The sequence below is a fragment of the Lampris incognitus genome, chromosome 1, assembly GCF_029633865.1.
Source record: "Lampris incognitus isolate fLamInc1 chromosome 1, fLamInc1.hap2, whole genome shotgun sequence".
NCBI lineage: Eukaryota > Metazoa > Chordata > Actinopteri > Lampriformes > Lampridae > Lampris > Lampris incognitus.
The window spans coordinates 2404901-2423544 of NC_079211.1; the positions used below are offsets into that span (position 1 = coordinate 2404901).

The 18644-nt window shown below is 48.0% G+C and overlaps 1 protein-coding gene across 1 annotated transcript in view; it reads left to right on the forward strand.

Annotated features, from left to right (window-relative positions):
- The window catches only part of egf (epidermal growth factor), a 116272-nt gene that overhangs the window by 15141 nt on the left and 82487 nt on the right, over nt 1-18644 (forward strand). Inside the window, exons 4-7 of the mRNA XM_056296711.1 lie at nt 6057-6281; nt 7844-8052; nt 12640-12753; nt 17244-17366. Coding sequence (XP_056152686.1) covers nt 6057-6281; nt 7844-8052; nt 12640-12753; nt 17244-17366 — 671 coding nt within the window. The remainder of the gene's footprint in view (nt 1-6056; nt 6282-7843; nt 8053-12639; nt 12754-17243; nt 17367-18644) is intronic.

An 18644-nucleotide genomic window follows, 5' to 3' on the forward strand; every position in this document is an offset into this window, starting at 1 on the left:
CGCAAGGATGGAGTCCCCGACACAAACATGGTAATATAGTGTAGCTGTTAAGTGCCAGGAGGATTGCCGTGACTTGTACATCAGAGAAACTGAACAGATGCTGGCCAAGAGGATGGTACAACACAGGAGAGCTAACACACCAGACCAGGACTCCACAGTCTACACCATCTACAGACCAAGACTCCACAGTCTACACCATCTACAGACCAGGACTCCACAGTCTACACCATCTACAGACCAAGACTCCACAGTCCATACCATGTACAGACCTGGACTCCACAATCTACACCATCTACAGACCAGGACTCCACAGTCTACACCATCTACAGACCAAGACTCCACAGTCTATACCATCTACAGACCAGGACTCCACAATCTACACCATCTACAGACCAGGACTCCACAGTCTACACCATCTACAGACCAAGACTCCACAGTCCATACCATGTACAGACCTGGACTCCACAATCTACACCATCTACAGACCAGGACTCCACAGTCTACACCATCTACAGACCAAGACTCCACAGTCTATACCATGTACAGACCAGGACTCCACAATCTACACCATCTACAGACCAGGACTCCACAGTCTACACCATCTACAGACCAGGACTCCACAGTCTACAACATATACAGACCAGGGCTCCACAGTCTACACTATCTACAGACCAGGACTCCACAGTCTACACCATCTACAGACCAGGACTCCACAGTCTACACCATCTACAGACCAAGACTCCACAGTCTACACCATATACAGACCAGGACTCCACAGTCTACACCATCTACAGACCAGGACTCCACAGTCTACACCATCTACAGACCAGGACTCCACAGTCTACACCATCTACAGACCAAGACTCCACAGTCTACACCATATACAGACCAGGGCTCCACAGTCTACACCATCTACAGACCAGGACTCCACAGTCTATACCATGTACAGACCAGGACTCCACAGTCTACACCATATACAGACCAGGGCTCCACAGTCTACACCATCTACAGACCAAGACTCCACAGTCTATAACATGTACAGACCAGGACTCCACAGTCTACACCATCTACAGACCAAGACTCCACAGTCTACACCATATACAGACCAGGGCTCCACAATCTACACCATCTACAGACCAGGACTCCACAGTCTACACCATCTACAGACCAGGACTCCACAGTCTACACCATCTACAGACCAAGACTCCACAGTCTACACCATATACAGACCAGGGCTCCAAAGTCTACACCATCTACAGACCAGGACTCCACAGTCTACACCATCTACAGACCAGGACTCCACAGTCTACACCATCTACAGACCAGGACTCCACAGTCTACACCATCTACAGACCAAGACTCCACAGTCTACACCATATACAGACCAGGGCTCCACAGTCTACACCATCTACAGACCAGGACTCCACAGTCTACACCATCTACAGACCAGGACTCCACAGTCTACACCATCTACAGACCAAGACTCCACAGTCTACACCATATACAGACCAGGGCTCCACAGTCTACACCATATACAGACCAAGGCTCCACAGTCTACACCATCTACAGACCAAGACTCCACAGTCTACACCATCTACAGACCAAGACTCCACAGTCTACACCATCTACAGACCAGGACTCCACAATCTACACCATCTACAGACCAGGACTCCACAGTCTACACCATATACAGACCAGAACTCCACAGTCTACACCATCTACAGACCAGGACTCCACAGTCTACACCATCTACAGACCAGGACTCCACAATCTACACCATCTACAGACCAGAACTCCACAGTCTATACCATGTACAGACCAGGGCTCCACAGTCTACACCATATACAGACCAGGACTCCACAGTCTACACCATATACAGACCAGGGCTCCACAGTCTACACCATCTACAGACCAGGACTCCACAGTCTACACCATATACAGACCAGGGCTCCACAGTCTACACCATCTACAGACCAGGACTCCACAGTCTACACCATCTACAGACCAGGACTCCACAGTCTACACCATCTACAGACCAAGACTCCACAGTCTACACCATATACAGACCAGGGCTCCACAGTCTACACCATCTACAGACCAGGACTCCACAGTCTACACCATCTACAGACCAGGACTACACAGTCTACACCATCTACAGACCAAGACTCCACAGTCTACACCATATACAGACCAGGGCTCCACAGTCTACACCATCTACAGACCAGGACTCTACAGTCTACACCATCTACAGACCAGGACTCCACAGTCTACACCATCTACAGACCAAGACTCCACAGTCTACACCATATACAGACCAGGGCTCCACAGTCTACACCATATACAGACCAAGGCTCCACAGTCTACACCATCTACAGACCAAGACTCCACAGTCTACACCATCTACAGACCAAGACTCCACAGTCTACACCATCTACAGACCAGGACTCCACAATCTACACCATCTACAGACCAGGACTCCACAGTCTACACCATATACAGACCAGAACTCCACAGTCTACACCATCTACAGACCAGGACTCCACAATCTACACCATATACAGACCAGGACTCCACAGTCTACACCATCTACAGACCAGGACTCCACAGTCTACACCATATACAGACCAGGGCTCCACAGTCTACACCATCTACAGACCAGGACTCCACAGTCTATACCATGTACAGACCAGGGCTCCACAGTCTACACCATCTACAGACCAGGGCTCCACAGTCTACACCATCTACAGACCAGGGCTCCACAGTCTACACCATCTACAGACCAGGACTCCACAGGCTATACCATGTACAGACCAGGGCTCCACAATCTACACCATCTACAGACCAGGACTCCACAGTCTAAACCATATACAGACCAGGGCTTCACAGTCTACACCATATACAGACCAGGACTCCACAGTCTACACCATCTACAGACCAGGACTCCATAATCGACACCATATACAGACCAGGACTCCACAGTCTACACCATCTACAGACCAGGACTCCACAGTCTACACCATATACAGACCAGGGCTCCACAGTCTACACCATCTACAGACCAGGACTCCACAATCTACACCATATACAGACCAAGACTCCACAGTCTATACATGTACAGACCAGGACTCCACAATCTACACCATCTACAGACCAGGACTCCACAGTCTACACCATCTACAGACCAGGACTCCACAGTCTACACCATATACAGACCAGGGCTCCACAGTCTACACCATATACAGACCAGGACTCCACAGTCTACACCATCTACAGACCAGGACTCCATAATCTACACCATCTACAGACCAGGACTCCACAGTCTACACCATCTACAGACCAGGACTCCACAGTCTACACCATATACAGACCAGGGCTCCACAGTCTACACCATCTACAGACCAGGACTCCACAGTCTACACCATATACAGACCAAGACTCCACAGTCTATACCATGTACAGACCAGGACTCCACAATCTACACCATCTACAGACCAGGACTCCACAGTCTACACCATCTACAGACCAGGACTCCACAGTCTACACCATATACAGACCAGGGCTCCACAGTCTACACCATCTACAGACCAGGACTCCACAGTCTACACCATATACAGACCAGGGCTCCACAGTCTACACCATCTACAGACCAGGACTCCACAGTCTACACCATCTACAGACCAGGACTCCACAGTCTACACCATCTACAGACCAAGACTCCACAGTCTACACCATATACAGACCAGGGCTCCACAGTCTACACCATCTACAGACCAGGACTCCACAGTCTACACCATCTACAGACCAGGACTACACAGTCTACACCATCTACAGACCAAGACTCCACAGTCTACACCATATACAGACCAGGGCTCCACAGTCTACACCATCTACAGACCAGGACTCTACAGTCTACACCATCTACAGACCAGGACTCCACAGTCTACACCATCTACAGACCAAGACTCCACAGTCTACACCATATACAGACCAGGGCTCCACAGTCTACACCATATACAGACCAAGGCTCCACAGTCTACACCATCTACAGACCAAGACTCCACAGTCTACACCATCTACAGACCAAGACTCCACAGTCTACACCATCTACAGACCAGGACTCCACAATCTACACCATCTACAGACCAGGACTCCACAGTCTACACCATATACAGACCAGAACTCCACTGTCTACACCATATACAGACCAGGACTCCACAATCTACACCATATACAGACCAGGACTCCACAGTCTACACCATCTACAGACCAGGACTCCACAGTCTACACCATCTACAGACCAGGACTCCATAATCTACACCATCTACAGACCAGGACTCCACAGTCTACACCATCTACAGACCAGGACTCCACAGTCTACACCATATACAGACCAGGGCTCCACAGTCTACACCATCTACAGACCAGGACTCCACAGTCTACACCATATACAGACCAAGACTCCACAGTCTATACCATGTACAGACCAGGACTCCACAATCTACACCATCTACAGACCAGGACTCCACAGTCTACACCATCTACAGACCAGGACTCCACAGTCTACACCATATACAGACCAGGGCTCCACAGTCTACACCATCTACAGACCAGGGCTCCACAGTCTACACCATATACAGGCCAGTGGCCACTCTTTCAAGGATGAGGATGTGCACATCTTTGATAGGGAGGAACGTTGGTTTGAACGGGGAGTCAAAGAGGCCATCCATCTATCTGAGGAGGGAACGACCATCCCTGAACCGGGGGTGGGGGGGGGGGGCTAAGAGTACTAATAGTACACATGGCCATTGAAAAGTCACTGCAATTTGGATATGAAGCCGATTGTTGTTTTTGGTCGTTATGCCACTGTATTGTTTATACGTTTTCTGCTTCCGATGTGGGAAGATGGTTGTGCAAATTTGCATTTGCAGCGGCCTTACCCTGTACCGTCCATGTAGTGTCTTTGTCCATGTCTGCATCTCGGTCTGTGCTTTTGTTTGTTGGCTGGGACAGCTGGCGTTGGATCGGCTGGGAGAGCCTGGTCTGCTGCGTCCTGTGGACCCAGAGACCATGGCCCTGCCTGGAGCTGCGTCTGAGGACGGGCGGTCTGACAGGAGGTGCGAGCAGGGCAGGCTAAGCTAACTGCTAGCCCATGCAGACCAGAAGTTCTGATAACTCTGAGGGCGGTCTGGCGGCAGCCTTGTCTAGCGGTGACTGTGTTTTGGTGTCATCGTGTGGAGGTGTGTTGAAGGTGTCTGGCTGGGAGAACTCAGTTTGCTGCACCCAGTGGTCCAGACCCTAGGAGGAAACACCGAGGGCGGTCTGCCAGGACGTGGAAGCGGGGCAGGCTAAGCTAACTGCTAGCCCATGCAGATCGGCAGTCTGACAGTCATCCTGGCATTCACTCTCTTGGACAGTGAATTTTTATTTATTTAGTTATTTATGTTGGATATGTGTTTTTGTAGTTTTTGTGGTTTGGATGTGTTTTTGTCTTTGTGTTGCACTGCTGTGCGCTGGGGGAAACGATGTTTCATTTCCTTTCCTGTGCGCAGGTGCGTGGGATGAAATGACAGATAAATGTTCCTGATCCTGATCCTGATCCTGATCCTGATCCTGATCCTGGTCCTGATAAGGGTGGGATACCTGCAGTCAGTGGAGACTGAAGGGGTCACTTAGATAATGATGAAACGTTTCTGTCCAACGTTGTGTCCAGATGAACGGGCTCAGCTCTCTGTGCTCTGGCCAGGATGTTGGCAGGAGGTAGACGTCTCTCTCTCTCATCAGTTTGTGATCCTGCCTCCTGAACCAGTTTGAATCAATCTTGTGGTTCTGGGATTCTAAACCAAGTTCTGTTCAACAGGAAGTGACCCATAAAGTTTACTGTTGTAGTGGAGGGCGTCGAGCCCACTCAGATACTTCTTATAATGACGGTCTACCTTCTGTCCTCTAGGGTGTCTATTCAGGCAGGGAACGATAAAGTTCAGTCAGTTTTCCTTTTCTGACAAGTGGAATCACAATCTCCAAGCCCCGCTCTCAGTTCTAGCAGAACTGTTTTTCAGGTTTGTCTTCTGGTTGTCCAATGGAGCAACTCCGACCATCGAGCGTTCTGACGTGAGGCGCCACACGAAGGTGACCCTGGTGAAAACGGCAGGGCCGCTGCAGGCGCTGTCCATCGACCGCGTGGACAAAAGGCTGTTCTGGGTTGAGTTTGGCCGGGAGGGAGAAAGCGCCATTGGCTCCTGTGATTACAACGGCAATGCCATCAACGTCCTAGTTCAGCCACTGCGGTGAGTTTCTTATAAAACAACACACACACATGTGATATGAGAATGACCAGCGGCTCCATTTAGCTCGCGAGCCGTACTGTGGCGGGAGGAGCAGCATCCCACAGCCACATGACAAGACGTTCTCCTTAGTTCAGCAGAGTAAGTGCTGCTTTATAAACCCATCGTCTGCCCTGCAACTGTTAACAAGTGTTCGTATCCGTGCTGGGAAAAGGCGGATTGTCTGCTCAGTAACCCCCATTGGAGTCAGGGTCGTTCCTGGTCCGGCTTCAGGGTTTACCTTAGGACACTGTGGCACATGCCTGCAAAGAGGAGAAACAGACATGGCCGCTACAGAAATGTAACTGTACGATTCACATTCAGTAGATAAGAAATCAATCTGTTTCACAGAACACTTTCTAATGAAAAGCAGAAAAGACTGAAAGTTTTCAGCCCGTTGGTGAATGTTAATACATTCTTCTACCAAGATCTCCAAACACAACATAGGTGTCAGCCACAGAAGGTGGCATCACTTCATCTGGACACCAGCTTTGTTGACAGAAAGGTTTCATCATCATGGAAGTGACCCCGCCAGCCTCACCTGACTGCACATACCCCACCCTTACACACAATACAGTGGCTGCAGGTACCCCCACCCTTATACACAACACAGTGGCTGCAGCTGTCTAGCCACTGTATTGTGTATAAGGGTGGGGGCACCTGCAGTCACTGTATCGTTTATAAGGGTGGAGACACCTGCAGTCACTGTATTGTGTATAAGGGTGGGGACACCTGTAGTCACTGTATTGTGTATAAGGGTGGGGACACCTGTAGTCACTGTATTGTTTATAAGGGTGGAGACACCTGCAGTCACTGTATTGTGTATAAGGGTGGGGACACCTGTAGTCACTGTATTGTGTATAAGGGTGGGGACACCTGTAGTCACTGTATTGTTTATAAGGGTGGGGACACCTGCAGTCACTGTATTGTGTATAAGGGTGGAGACACCTGCAGTCACTGTGTTGTGTATAAGGGTGGAGACACCAGCAGTCACTGTATTGTGTATAAGGGTGGGGACACCTGCAGTCACTGTATTGTGTATAAGGGTGGGGGTACCTGCAGTCACTGTATTGTGTATAAGGGTGGAGACACCTGTAGTCACTGTATTGTGTATAAGGGTGGGGACACCTGTAGTCACTGTATTGTGTATAAGGGTGGAGACACCTGTAGTCACTGTATTGTGTATAAGGGTGGAGACACCTGTAGTCACTGTGTTGTATATAAGGGTGGGGGTACCTGCAGTCAGGTGAGACTGAAGAGGTCACTTCGAGGATGCTGAAGCGTTTCTTCCTAGAAAGGTGGTGTCCAGATGACCCGACCCAACTTGCTGTGATGTTCTTACCTGGAGTGTTGAGCATCAAGACATTTGGGCTGTCAGGGATTTCAGTGCCTGAAGGGGTCTAAACACTTTAAGATGATGAATATGTCTTCTTCAAAACCTCACGTTCGCCTCTTGAATGTCAGCTGGAGATGAATGTGATGGTGTGCGACCATGTGTGACGCTGACTCTCTCTCCCTGTCAGGGCTCCTCGGTCTGCGGGGATATCGCTATTTCAGGAGCACCTGTATTACACTGATGCTGCATCTCGGGCTATTAGAAGAGTCAATAAGTACACCGGTGGCGAGCCAGTGAATATCAACATGAAACGAATGGCGAAGCCCCCCTTTGACATCAGGGTGGTGCATCCCATCAACCAGCCGATAGAAGACTCCCCACTTGCACCTCCTCCAGGTGACCGGTTGTTCCTTCACACTTTGAAACGTTAACACAACCACAACACAAGTGAAGAGATCTTAAACTTATCCATGGAGGAGGACCAGCGTGTAGGTTGAAGCAGGTCATCTGGATGCCTCAAGGACCAAGATCCTCTTTTCTTTTTGCTTCAGTGGTTTAAATGGTGACTCATTTGGTTAATACTCCTTAAAAGTTACAATCCCGAAAATTTAAAGTGCAAAAAAAAAAATCTTTTGGCAGCACGGTGGCGCAGTGGTTACCACGGTCGCCTCACAGCAAGAAGACCCCCCTGGGTTCGAGCCCCGGGGTAGTCCAACCTTGGGGGTCGTCCTCTGTCTGGAGTTTACATGTTCTCCCCGTGTCTGGGTGGGTTTCCTCCCACAGCCCAAAGACCTGTAGGTCAGGTGACTCAAAGACCTGTAGGTCAGGTGACTCAAAGACCTGTAGGTCAGGTGACTCAAAGACCTGTAGGTCAGGTGACTCAAAGACCTGTAGGTCAGGTGACTCAAAGACCTGTAGGTCAGGTGACTCAAAGACCTGTAGGTCAGGTGACTCGGCCCTACTAACTTGTCCCTAGGTGTGTGTGTGTGTGTGTGTGTGTGTGTGTGTGTGTGTGTGATGTGATGGCGGCCTGTCCAGGGTGTCTCCCTGCCTGCCGCCCAGTGACTGCTGGGAGAGGCTGCAGCATCCCTGCCACCCTGAGAGCAGGACCAGCGGGTTGGATAATGGATGGGTGGGTTAAGATAGGTTTGTCTGGACTGTGAACGTCCCATGTTTGAAAAAGAGATATATTAAAGGTTCATCTTCTTCCTCTTCTTTCAGCTGCTCCCGTTAGGGGGCGCCACAGCAGACCATCCGTTTCCATCTCTTCCTGTCTTCTGCATCTTCCTCTGTCACAGCAGCCACCTGCATGTCCTCCCTCACCACCTCCATAAACCTCCTCTTTGGCCTTCCTCTTCTCCTCTTCCCTGGCAGCTCCATATTCAGCATCCTTCTCCCAGTATACCCAGCATCTCTCCTCCACACATGTCCAAACCATCTCCATCTTGTCTCTCTTGCTTTGTCTCCAAACCGTCCAACCTGAGCTGTCCCTCTAATATACTCCTTCCTAATCCTGTCCTTCTTCATCACTCCCAATGAAAATCTTATCATCTTCATCTCTGCCACCTCCAGCTCCACCTCCTGTCTTTTCATCAGTGCCACTGTCTCCAAACCATACAACATAGCTGGTCTCACTACCATCTTGTAAACCTTCCCTTTAACTCTTGCTGGTACCCTTCTGTCACACATCACTCCTGACACTCTTCTCCACCCACTCCACCCTGCCTGCAATCTCTTCTTCACCTCTCTTCTGCACTCCCTGTTACTTTGGACAGTTGACCCCAAGTATTTAAACTCAAATGCCTTCGTCACATCCACTCCTTGCATCCTGACCATTCCACTGTCCTCCCTCTCATTCACACATAGGTATTCTGTCTTGCTCCTACTGACTTTCATTCCTCTTCTCTCCAGTGCATACCTCCACCTCTCCAGGCTCTCCTCCACCTGCACCCTACTCTCACTACAGATCACAATGTCATCCACAAACATCATCGTCCACGGAGACTCCTGCCTGATCTTGTCTGTCAACCTGTCCATCACCACAGCAAACAAGAAAGGGCTCAGAGCCGATCCTTGATGTAATCCCACCTCCACCTTGAACCCACCCTTCACTCTTACCACACACCGTCACACTGCCCTCACACAATACCACACCTCCTCTCTCGGCACCCTGTCGTATGCTTTCTCTAAATCTACAAAGACACAATGTACCTCCTTCTGACCTCCTCTATACTGCTCCATCAACACTCTCAAAGCAAACATCACATCTGTGGTGCTCTTTCCTGGCATGAAACCATACTGCTGCTGCTGATCATCACCTCTCCTCCTCTTAACCTAGCTTCTATTACTCTTTCATCACCTCCTCTCCTCTTAACCTAGCTTCTATTACTCTTTCACCACCTCTCCTCCTCTTAACCTAGCTTCTATTACTCTTTCCCATATCTTCATGCTGTGGCTGATCAACTTTATACCTCTGTAGTTGTTACAGTTCTGCACATCGCCCTTGTTCTTGAAAATCAGTACCAGTATGCTTCTTCTCCACTCCTCAGGCATCTTCTCACTTTCCAAGATTGTGTTAAACAATCTAGTTAAAAACCCCACTGCCATCTCTCCTAAACATCTCCATACCTCCACAGGTATGTCATCAGGACCAACTGCCTTTCCACTCTTCATCCTCTTCATAGCTGCCCTCACTTCCTCCTTGCTAATCCACTGAACTTCCTGATTCACTATCCCTACATCATCCAACCTTCTCTCTCTCTCATTTTCTTCATTCATCAGCCCCTCAAAGTACTCCTTCCACCTTCTCAGTACACTCTCCTCACTTGTCAGCACATTTCCATCTCTTCCTTGATCACCCTAACTTGCTGCACATCCTTCCCAGCTTGGTCCCTCTGTCTAGCCAATCGGTACAAGTCCTTTTCTCCTTCCTTAGTGTCTAACCTGTCATACAACTCACCATACGCCTTTTCCTTTGCCCTCAACACCTCTCTCTTCACTTTACACCCCATCCTCTTGTACTCCTGTCCATTTTCTCATCATATTCTTCATACATCTTATAATTCCATTATAATTCTGCTATTGTCTTTCAGTTTTGTATTCTGTAAATTGTGTTTTATTCTGTACACACAACATCCATTGCACGCTGCACATTGCACGCTGCCCGTGTCGGGAGAGAGAGATCCTCCTCTGTTGCTCCCCCTGAGGTTTCTTCCTATTTTTAAGTTTTTTTTTAGGAAGTTGTTCGTTATCTGATGCAAGGGTCTAGTGACAGGATGTTGTGTTGCTGTTAAGGCCACTGAGGCACATTTGTAATTTGTGATATTGGGTTATACAGATCAAATTGACTAGAGTTGAGTTTCTTCATCTCTCTATCCCACTTCTTCTTTGCCAACCTCTTCCTCTGTATAATTTGCTGTACTTCCTCATTCCACCACCAAGTCTCCTTGTCTTCCTTCCTCTGTCCTGATGACACACCAAGTACCTTCCTAGCTGTCTCCCTCACTATTTCTGCAGTGGTTGTCCAGCCATCTGGCAACTCTTCACTACCACCCAGTGCCTGTCTTACCTCCTGCCTGAACTCCACACAACAGTCTTCCTTCTTCAACTCCCACCATTTGATCTTCGGCTGTGTCTTCACTCACTTCCTCTTCTTGGTCTCCAAAGTCCTCCTACAGACCACCATCTGATGCTGCCTAGCTACGTCCTCCCCTTTTACCTCCTTGCAGTCTCCAATCCCTTTCAGATCACACCTCCTTCATAAGATATAGTCCACCTGTGTGCACTTTCCTCCACTCTTGTACGTCACCCTGTGTTCCTCCCTCTTCTTGGACTGTGTATTCACCACAGCCATTTCCATCCTTTTTTCAAAATCCACCACATTCTCTCCTTCCACATTTCTCTTCTTGACTCCATACCTTCCCATCACCTCCTCATCACCTCTGTTCCCTTCACCAACATGTCCATTGAAGTCCGCTCCAATCACCACTCCCTCCTCCTTGGGTAGCCTCTCCACCACGTCATCTAACTCACTCCAGAATTCTTCTTTCTCCTCCATCTCACACCCAACTTGCGGGGCATATGTGCTGATAACATTCAGCAATACACCTTCAATTTCCAGCTTCATACTCATCACTCTGTCTGACACTCTCTTCACCTCCAGCACACTCTTGACATACTCTTCCTTCAGAATCACCCCTACCCCATTTCTCCTCCCATTCGCACCATGGTAGAAGAGTTTGAACCCACCTCCGATACTCCTGGCCTTACTCCCCTTCCACCTGGTCTCTTGCACACACAGTATGCCTACCTTTCTTCTTTCCATCATGTCAGCCAGCTCTCTCCCTTTACCAGTCATAGTGCCAACATTCAAAGTTCCAACTCTCACCTCCACACGCCTACCCTTCCTCCTCTCCTGCTGCCTCTGGACATGCCTTCCCCCTCTCCTTCTCCTTCGCCCAACAGTAGCATAGTTTCCACCAACACCCTGCTGGTTAACAGTACCATTGGCGGTCGTTGGTAACCCGGGCCTCGGCCGATCCGGTATGGCCATCTGATTTATGATCCACATATTTGATTTGGTAAAGGTTTCACGCCGGATGCCCTTCCTGACGCAACCCTCCCCATTTATCCGGGCTTGGGATCGGCACTAAGAATGTCCTGGTTTGTGCCTCCTCCGTGGCTGGGTTATATTAAGGTTTTTGAACTTTAAAACAATTGCCCCATTGGACTGCATTGAAGATTCAGCAATGTGAAACATTTCTCAATACTTACGTGGTGGTTGAAGCTTTTGTCTGTATGTTTCTACATGATGCCTGACAATGTTTTAAATAAGTTCGGGTTGAGAAAAAGTGAAAATGTACTTTCTAACTAGCAGTTTGATGAGTCCTTTAGCTGTCTAAATGTAGGTTAAGATTGGAATCAAGATTTTTCTATTCTGCTTCAGTGATAAATTGGTATCATTGTGAATATTTCCATCTGCAGGCTGTGATGAAGAAGGCGGTCTTTGTGTGGATGTATGCTCTGGCCCGGCGGAGGAGGGAGGCTGTCAGTGCAGCCAAGGCTTTGCCCTCAGTAAGACCGGAAATTACTGTGAAGGTAAGAAACTATGGACATCATTTCTCTGTTTTCTCACTGTGGACATGTTTGAATGCTATGAACTAAAACAACACTAGATTCAAAAAGGATTTGAAACGCTTAGAGAATGAAGAATGTAGAATTGATGCTGTACAAAATAAGACAAAATACAAGCTACTAAATGAAGATGAATAACCAAGACATCATTGTTAATTTAAAGAAAATCCCAGAAAGTTGAATCAGTTCATCTGGACACAATGTCTAGTGGGAGAAACGTTTCATCGTCATCTAAGAGACTTCATCAGTCTCAGCTGACTGCAGGTACCCCACCCTCATAAACACAGTTGCAGAATGACCAAAATCGGCACAGTTGCGTCACAACCGAAACCAGCAATTGGTTTCATATGCAAATTGCCATGAGCATTAACTAAAGGTTCAATGGCCATGTGTACTAGTCACAGAGGACCGGGGAATAGTTGCAATCACAGCATTGTAAGATGGTGACAGATGTACTTTTAGCAAACCCCCCCCCCCCCCTTCGATTCAGGGATGGTTGTTCCCTCTTCACACAGATGGCCTCTTTGACTCCCCGTTCAAGCCATCGTTCCTCCCTTTCAAGGATGTACATCCTTATCCCTGAAAGAGTGGCCACTGGCCTGTAGATGGTGTAGCCTGTGTAGATGGTGTAGCCTGTGGAGTCCTGGCCTGTAGATGGTTTAGACTGTGGAGTCCTGGCCTGTAGATGGTGTAGCCTGTGGAGTCCTGGCCTGTAGATGGTGTAGCCTGTGGAGTCCTGGCCTGTAGATGGTGTAGCCTGTGGAGTCCTGGCCTGTAGATGGTGTAGCCTGTGGAGTCCTGGCCTGTAGATGGTGTAGCCTGTGTAGATGGTGTAGCCTGTGGAGTCCTGGTCTGTAGACGGTGTAGACTGTGGAGTCCTGGCCTGTAGATGGTGTAGACTGTGGAGTCCTGGCCTGTAGATGGTGTAGACTGTGTAGATGGTGTAGCCTGTGGAGTCCTGGCCTGTAGATGGTGTAGACTGTGTAGATGGTGTAGCCTGTGGAGTCCTGGCCTGTAGATGGTGTAGACTGTGGAGTCCTGGTCTGTAGATGGTGTAGCCTGTGGAGTCCTGGTCTGATGTGTTAGCTCCCCTGTGTTGTGTCATCCTCTTGGCCAGCTTCTGTTTGGTTTCCCCAATGTACAAGTCACGGCAGTCCTCCTGGCACTTAACAGCTACACTATATTGCTCTGTTTGTGCTGGGGGACCTGATCCTTGGGCTGGACCAACTTCTGGTGCAGTGTGGTTTGGGGTTTGAAAGCAACCGAGACATGTTTTTTAGAAAATGTTCATTTCAACTATTCCAACACTCCCACCACATACAGAATCACCACTGGTTTACACTTAGACAGCTGTTGTCCTTCTCTTGGATCAGCTGGTGCACTGTTTTGCGTCTTCCTGGCTTTGACAAATGCCAAGTTAGGATACCCACACTTAACCAGGGCCTGTTTAATGTGGGATTTCTCCCCTTCCCCGCCCGCTGTGTCAGTGGGGACGTTGTCAGCTCGGTGGTCCAGTGTCCGGATGACTCCTGGTTTGTACTCCGGTGGATGATGAGAGTCAAACCTTAAGTACTGATCAGTATGTGTTGGTTTACAGTAAACATCAACAATCAAATGTCCTCCATCACTGACTGTAATTTCACAGTGTAAGAAGACCAACCTGCCATGTTCCACATCCTCCCTGGTGAACTTGATGTGGTGCCACAGAGTTAATGTGGTCGGTGAAATGTGCTACATCCTGTGCTTTAATTTAACCCCGGTGTCGTCCACAAATCTGAACCAGTGGCTAGGTGGTGTCCCTGGATAGGACATCAGAGCCTCTTTTCCTCTTCCTCCATATACAAGTTGGCCACTACAGGTGAGACTGGGGAACCCATAGCGCTCCCATGCCTCTGCCTATAGTACTGCCCCCTGTATGTGAAGTACGTGGACTGAAGACACAGCTTCAGGAGCAGACACACTTGGTCAGTGTTAAGGGTGGTCCTATTGCTAAGGGTGGGGTCATTTTGTAATTTCATACAGACTACCTCCACTGCTTCATCAACAGGAACACAGATGAAGAGACTTAACATCATAAGAGACCATTGTTTCATTCTTCTCCATAATGATGTCCCTCACCTTATCCACAACATCCATAGTGCTGTGAATGTAATGTTCATTACTGCCCCCCAACGGGCTAATAGATGCCAGAAACTTAGAGAGGTTATAGGTCACTGAGTTAATCATACTAACAATAGGCTGTAATGGCAAATCCTGTTAATGTATCTTAGGTCCCCGGTTTTCAAAGTGGGGGCCACGGCCCCCTGGGGAGCCGTCAGGAGGCACTAGGGGGTCCGGGAGAGGAAAATGAAAAATGCAGATAAAAAAAACTAATAACAAAAATAAAATTAAATATATCAAAAAATAATGAGAATAATAAGAAAAAATACTAAAATAAAGAACCGTTGATGAATATTGTAAAGCACAAATGACAATGAATGTTTGGTTAATAAAAGAAAGAATATTGAATATAATACAACTGAGAAATTATTTGAAATGTAAATTACATGCAAAATGGTTTAGTCCGCCCTAAGTTTCTCCCTTTTGGAGAAACTTGTATAGCACTCAGGATTTTCTGCACAATGCATGTGGCTGTTGCTGGGGAAGAAGGGGCTTTCAGCAAGTTAAAACTAGTTAAAAACTAGCTCAGGTCAGCGGTGTCCCAAGAGAGGCTGGACAGCCTGGCTCTGCTCTCAGTTAAAACTAGTTAAAAACTAGCTCAGGTCAGCGGTGTCCCAGGAGAAGCTGGACAGCCTGGCTCTGCTCTCAGTTAAAACTAGTTAAAAACTAGCTCAGGTCAGCGGTGTCCCAGGAGAGGCTGGACAGCCTGGCTCTGCTCTCAGTTAAAACTAGTTAAAAACTAGCTCAGGTCAGCGGTGTCCCAGGAGAGGCTGGACAGCCTGGCTCTACTCTCAGTTAAAACTAGTTAAAAACTAGCTAAGGTCAGCAGTGTCCCAGGAGAGGCTGGACAGCCTGGCTCTGCTCTCAGTTAAAACTAGTTAAAAACTAGCTCAGGTCAGCGGTGTCCCAGGAGAGGCTGGACAGCCTGGCTCTACTCTCAGTTAAAACTAGTTAAAAACTAGCTAAGGTCAGCAGTGTCCCAGGAGAGGCTGGACAGCCTGGCTCTGCTCTCAGTTAAAACTAGTTAAAAACTAGCTCAGGTCAGCGGTGTCCCAGGAGAGGCTGGACAGCCTGGCTCTACTCAGTTAAAACTAGTTAAAAACTAGCTCAGGTCAGCGGTGTCCCAGGAGAGGCTGGACAGCCTGGCTCTACTCTCAGTTAAAACTAGTTAAAAACTAGCTCAGGTCAGCGGTGTCCCAGGAGAGGCTGGACAGCCTGGCTCTACTCAGTTAAAACTAGATAAAAACTAGCTCAGGTCAGCGGTGTCCCAGGAGAGGCTGGACAGCCTGGCTCTACTCTCAGTTAAAACTAGTTAAAAACTAGCTCAGGTCAGCGGTGTCCCAGGAGAGGCTGGACAGCCTGGCTCTACTCAGTTAAAACGAGTTAAAAACTAGCTCAGGTCAGCGGTGTCCCAGGAGAGGCTGGACAGCCTGGCTCTACTCAGTTAAAACTAGATAAAAGCTAGCTCAGGTCAGCGGTGTCCCAGGAGAGGCTGGACAGCCTGGCTCTACTCAGTTAAAACTAGTTAAAAACTAGCTCAGGTCAGCGGTGTCCCAGGAGAGGCTGGACAGCCTGGCTCTACTCAGTTAAAACTAGTTAAAAAGTAGCTCAGGTCAGCGGTGTCCTAGGAGAGGCTGGACAGCCTGGCTCTACTCAGTTAAAACTAGTTAAAAACTAGCTCAGGTTAGCGGTGTCCCAGGAGAGGCTGGACAGCCTGGCTCTGCTCTCAACTGAAAGCCAAGTAGCAAAACAACTGGACTTTAAAGATCTAATTAATGACTCTGCAAACAAGAAGTCCCGTCAGTGGGCGTTTACTGTGGAATAAAGATCTTGGTGTCAGCATCAGTACCCGGACATGCTTCACAGTTTGTAGTGATACTATACATTTTTTCAACCACTGCAAGCTAGTTAAATTAGGTTAAGCTGGGTTAAACCAGATTACTGTACTATGCTTGTAAATAATATACAGTATGCTACAACTCAAAAAAGTGATGCGTGAGAGACAAAAGAGGAAAGGGGCCCACAGAGACTGCTTATGTATAGGGCCCAGAATTTTGTGCTACACCCCTGCATATGTGCAAACACGCTTGGTAAACACCAGACACAACAATATTCACAGTGATATGCTGTATCAGTAAATACCTTCAGTATGAAGTATCAGCAAATACTTCCAGTATGAAGTATCAGTAAATGCCTCCAGTATGAAGTATCAGTAAATACTTCCAGTATGAAGTACTGGCGGAACACTGACAGTACTACACTGTGAGAGTAACTGAGGTTTTGTGTGTGTGCAGATGTGAATGAGTGTGCTTTGTGGAACCACGGCTGCTCTCTGGGATGTGAAAACGTGCCTGGCTCTTACTTCTGCACCTGCCCCCAAGGTTATGGCCTCCTCCCAGACAGGAAAACCTGCCGAGGTAAGAGTGGACATAGTCCAACCGGTATAGTATGGCCTTCATCTAGTGTTTTTATCTGACCCGTGCTACAACCTGAGGCTTGATTCACTATCAGAATTGTTTGATTGTTTGAAGTGCACATCCTGGACTGGATTTAAGTGGTCTGAGACGGGTCACGTGCTGTTGAGTAGGAAGTCACTTCAGTATGAGTGTAACGTACCACAACATAAGAAGGTTGTCAGCATGTCATGTTGCTTCGATGAAAACTCCATGATTCTTTTCTGATGACTAGGGAACCATGTTTAACTGGTCTGCTAGCTAGCTAGCTAGCATGCTGCAGCCTGTTTGTTCTGAACGACATGTCAACAATGACATCACTGCAGTACATTACTGCAGTACATGTCCTACCTAGTAGTAATGACATCACTGCAGTACATCACTGCAGTACATCACTGCAGTACATTACTGCAGTACATGTCCTATCTAGTAGTAATGACATCACTGCAATACATCACTGCAGTACATTACTGCATTACTGCAGTACATGTCCTATCTAGTAGTAATGACATCACTGCAGTACATGTCCTACCTAGTAGTAATGACATCACTGCAGTACATGTCCTATCTAGTAGTAATGACATCACTGCAGTACATGTCCTACCTAGTAGTAATGACATCACTGCAGTACATTACTGCAGTACATGTACTGCAGTACATCACTGCAGTACATGTCCTACCTAGTAGTAATGACATCACTGCAGTACATGTCCTATCTAGTAGTAATGACATCACTGCAGTACATTACTGGAGTGCATGACTGCAGTACATGTCCTATCTAGTAGTAATGACATCACTGCAGGACATGTACTGCAGTACATTACTGCAGTACATGTCCTGCCTAGAAGTTTCCACCACTGGTGTGTTTAATATAATAACTTCTATTCTTTATGGGCTGCTGTTTGAAGTGCAACTTGAACCATTCACACACACACACACACACACACACACACACACACACACACACACGCTCACACACACACACACACACACACACACACACACGCACACACACACACACACTCACACAAACAAACAATAGGTTAGATAACCGACAGTTGAAACTCAAGCTGAATCAGAAAGGTGAATCAGTTCGTGCAGACACGACATTTATTGACAGTTATGTTTCATCATCATCCAAGTGACCTCTTCAGGGGGCGTCCGGGGGGCGTAGCGGTCCATTCTGTTGCCTACCAACACGGGGATCGCCAGTTCGAATCCCCGTGTTACCTCCGGCTTGGT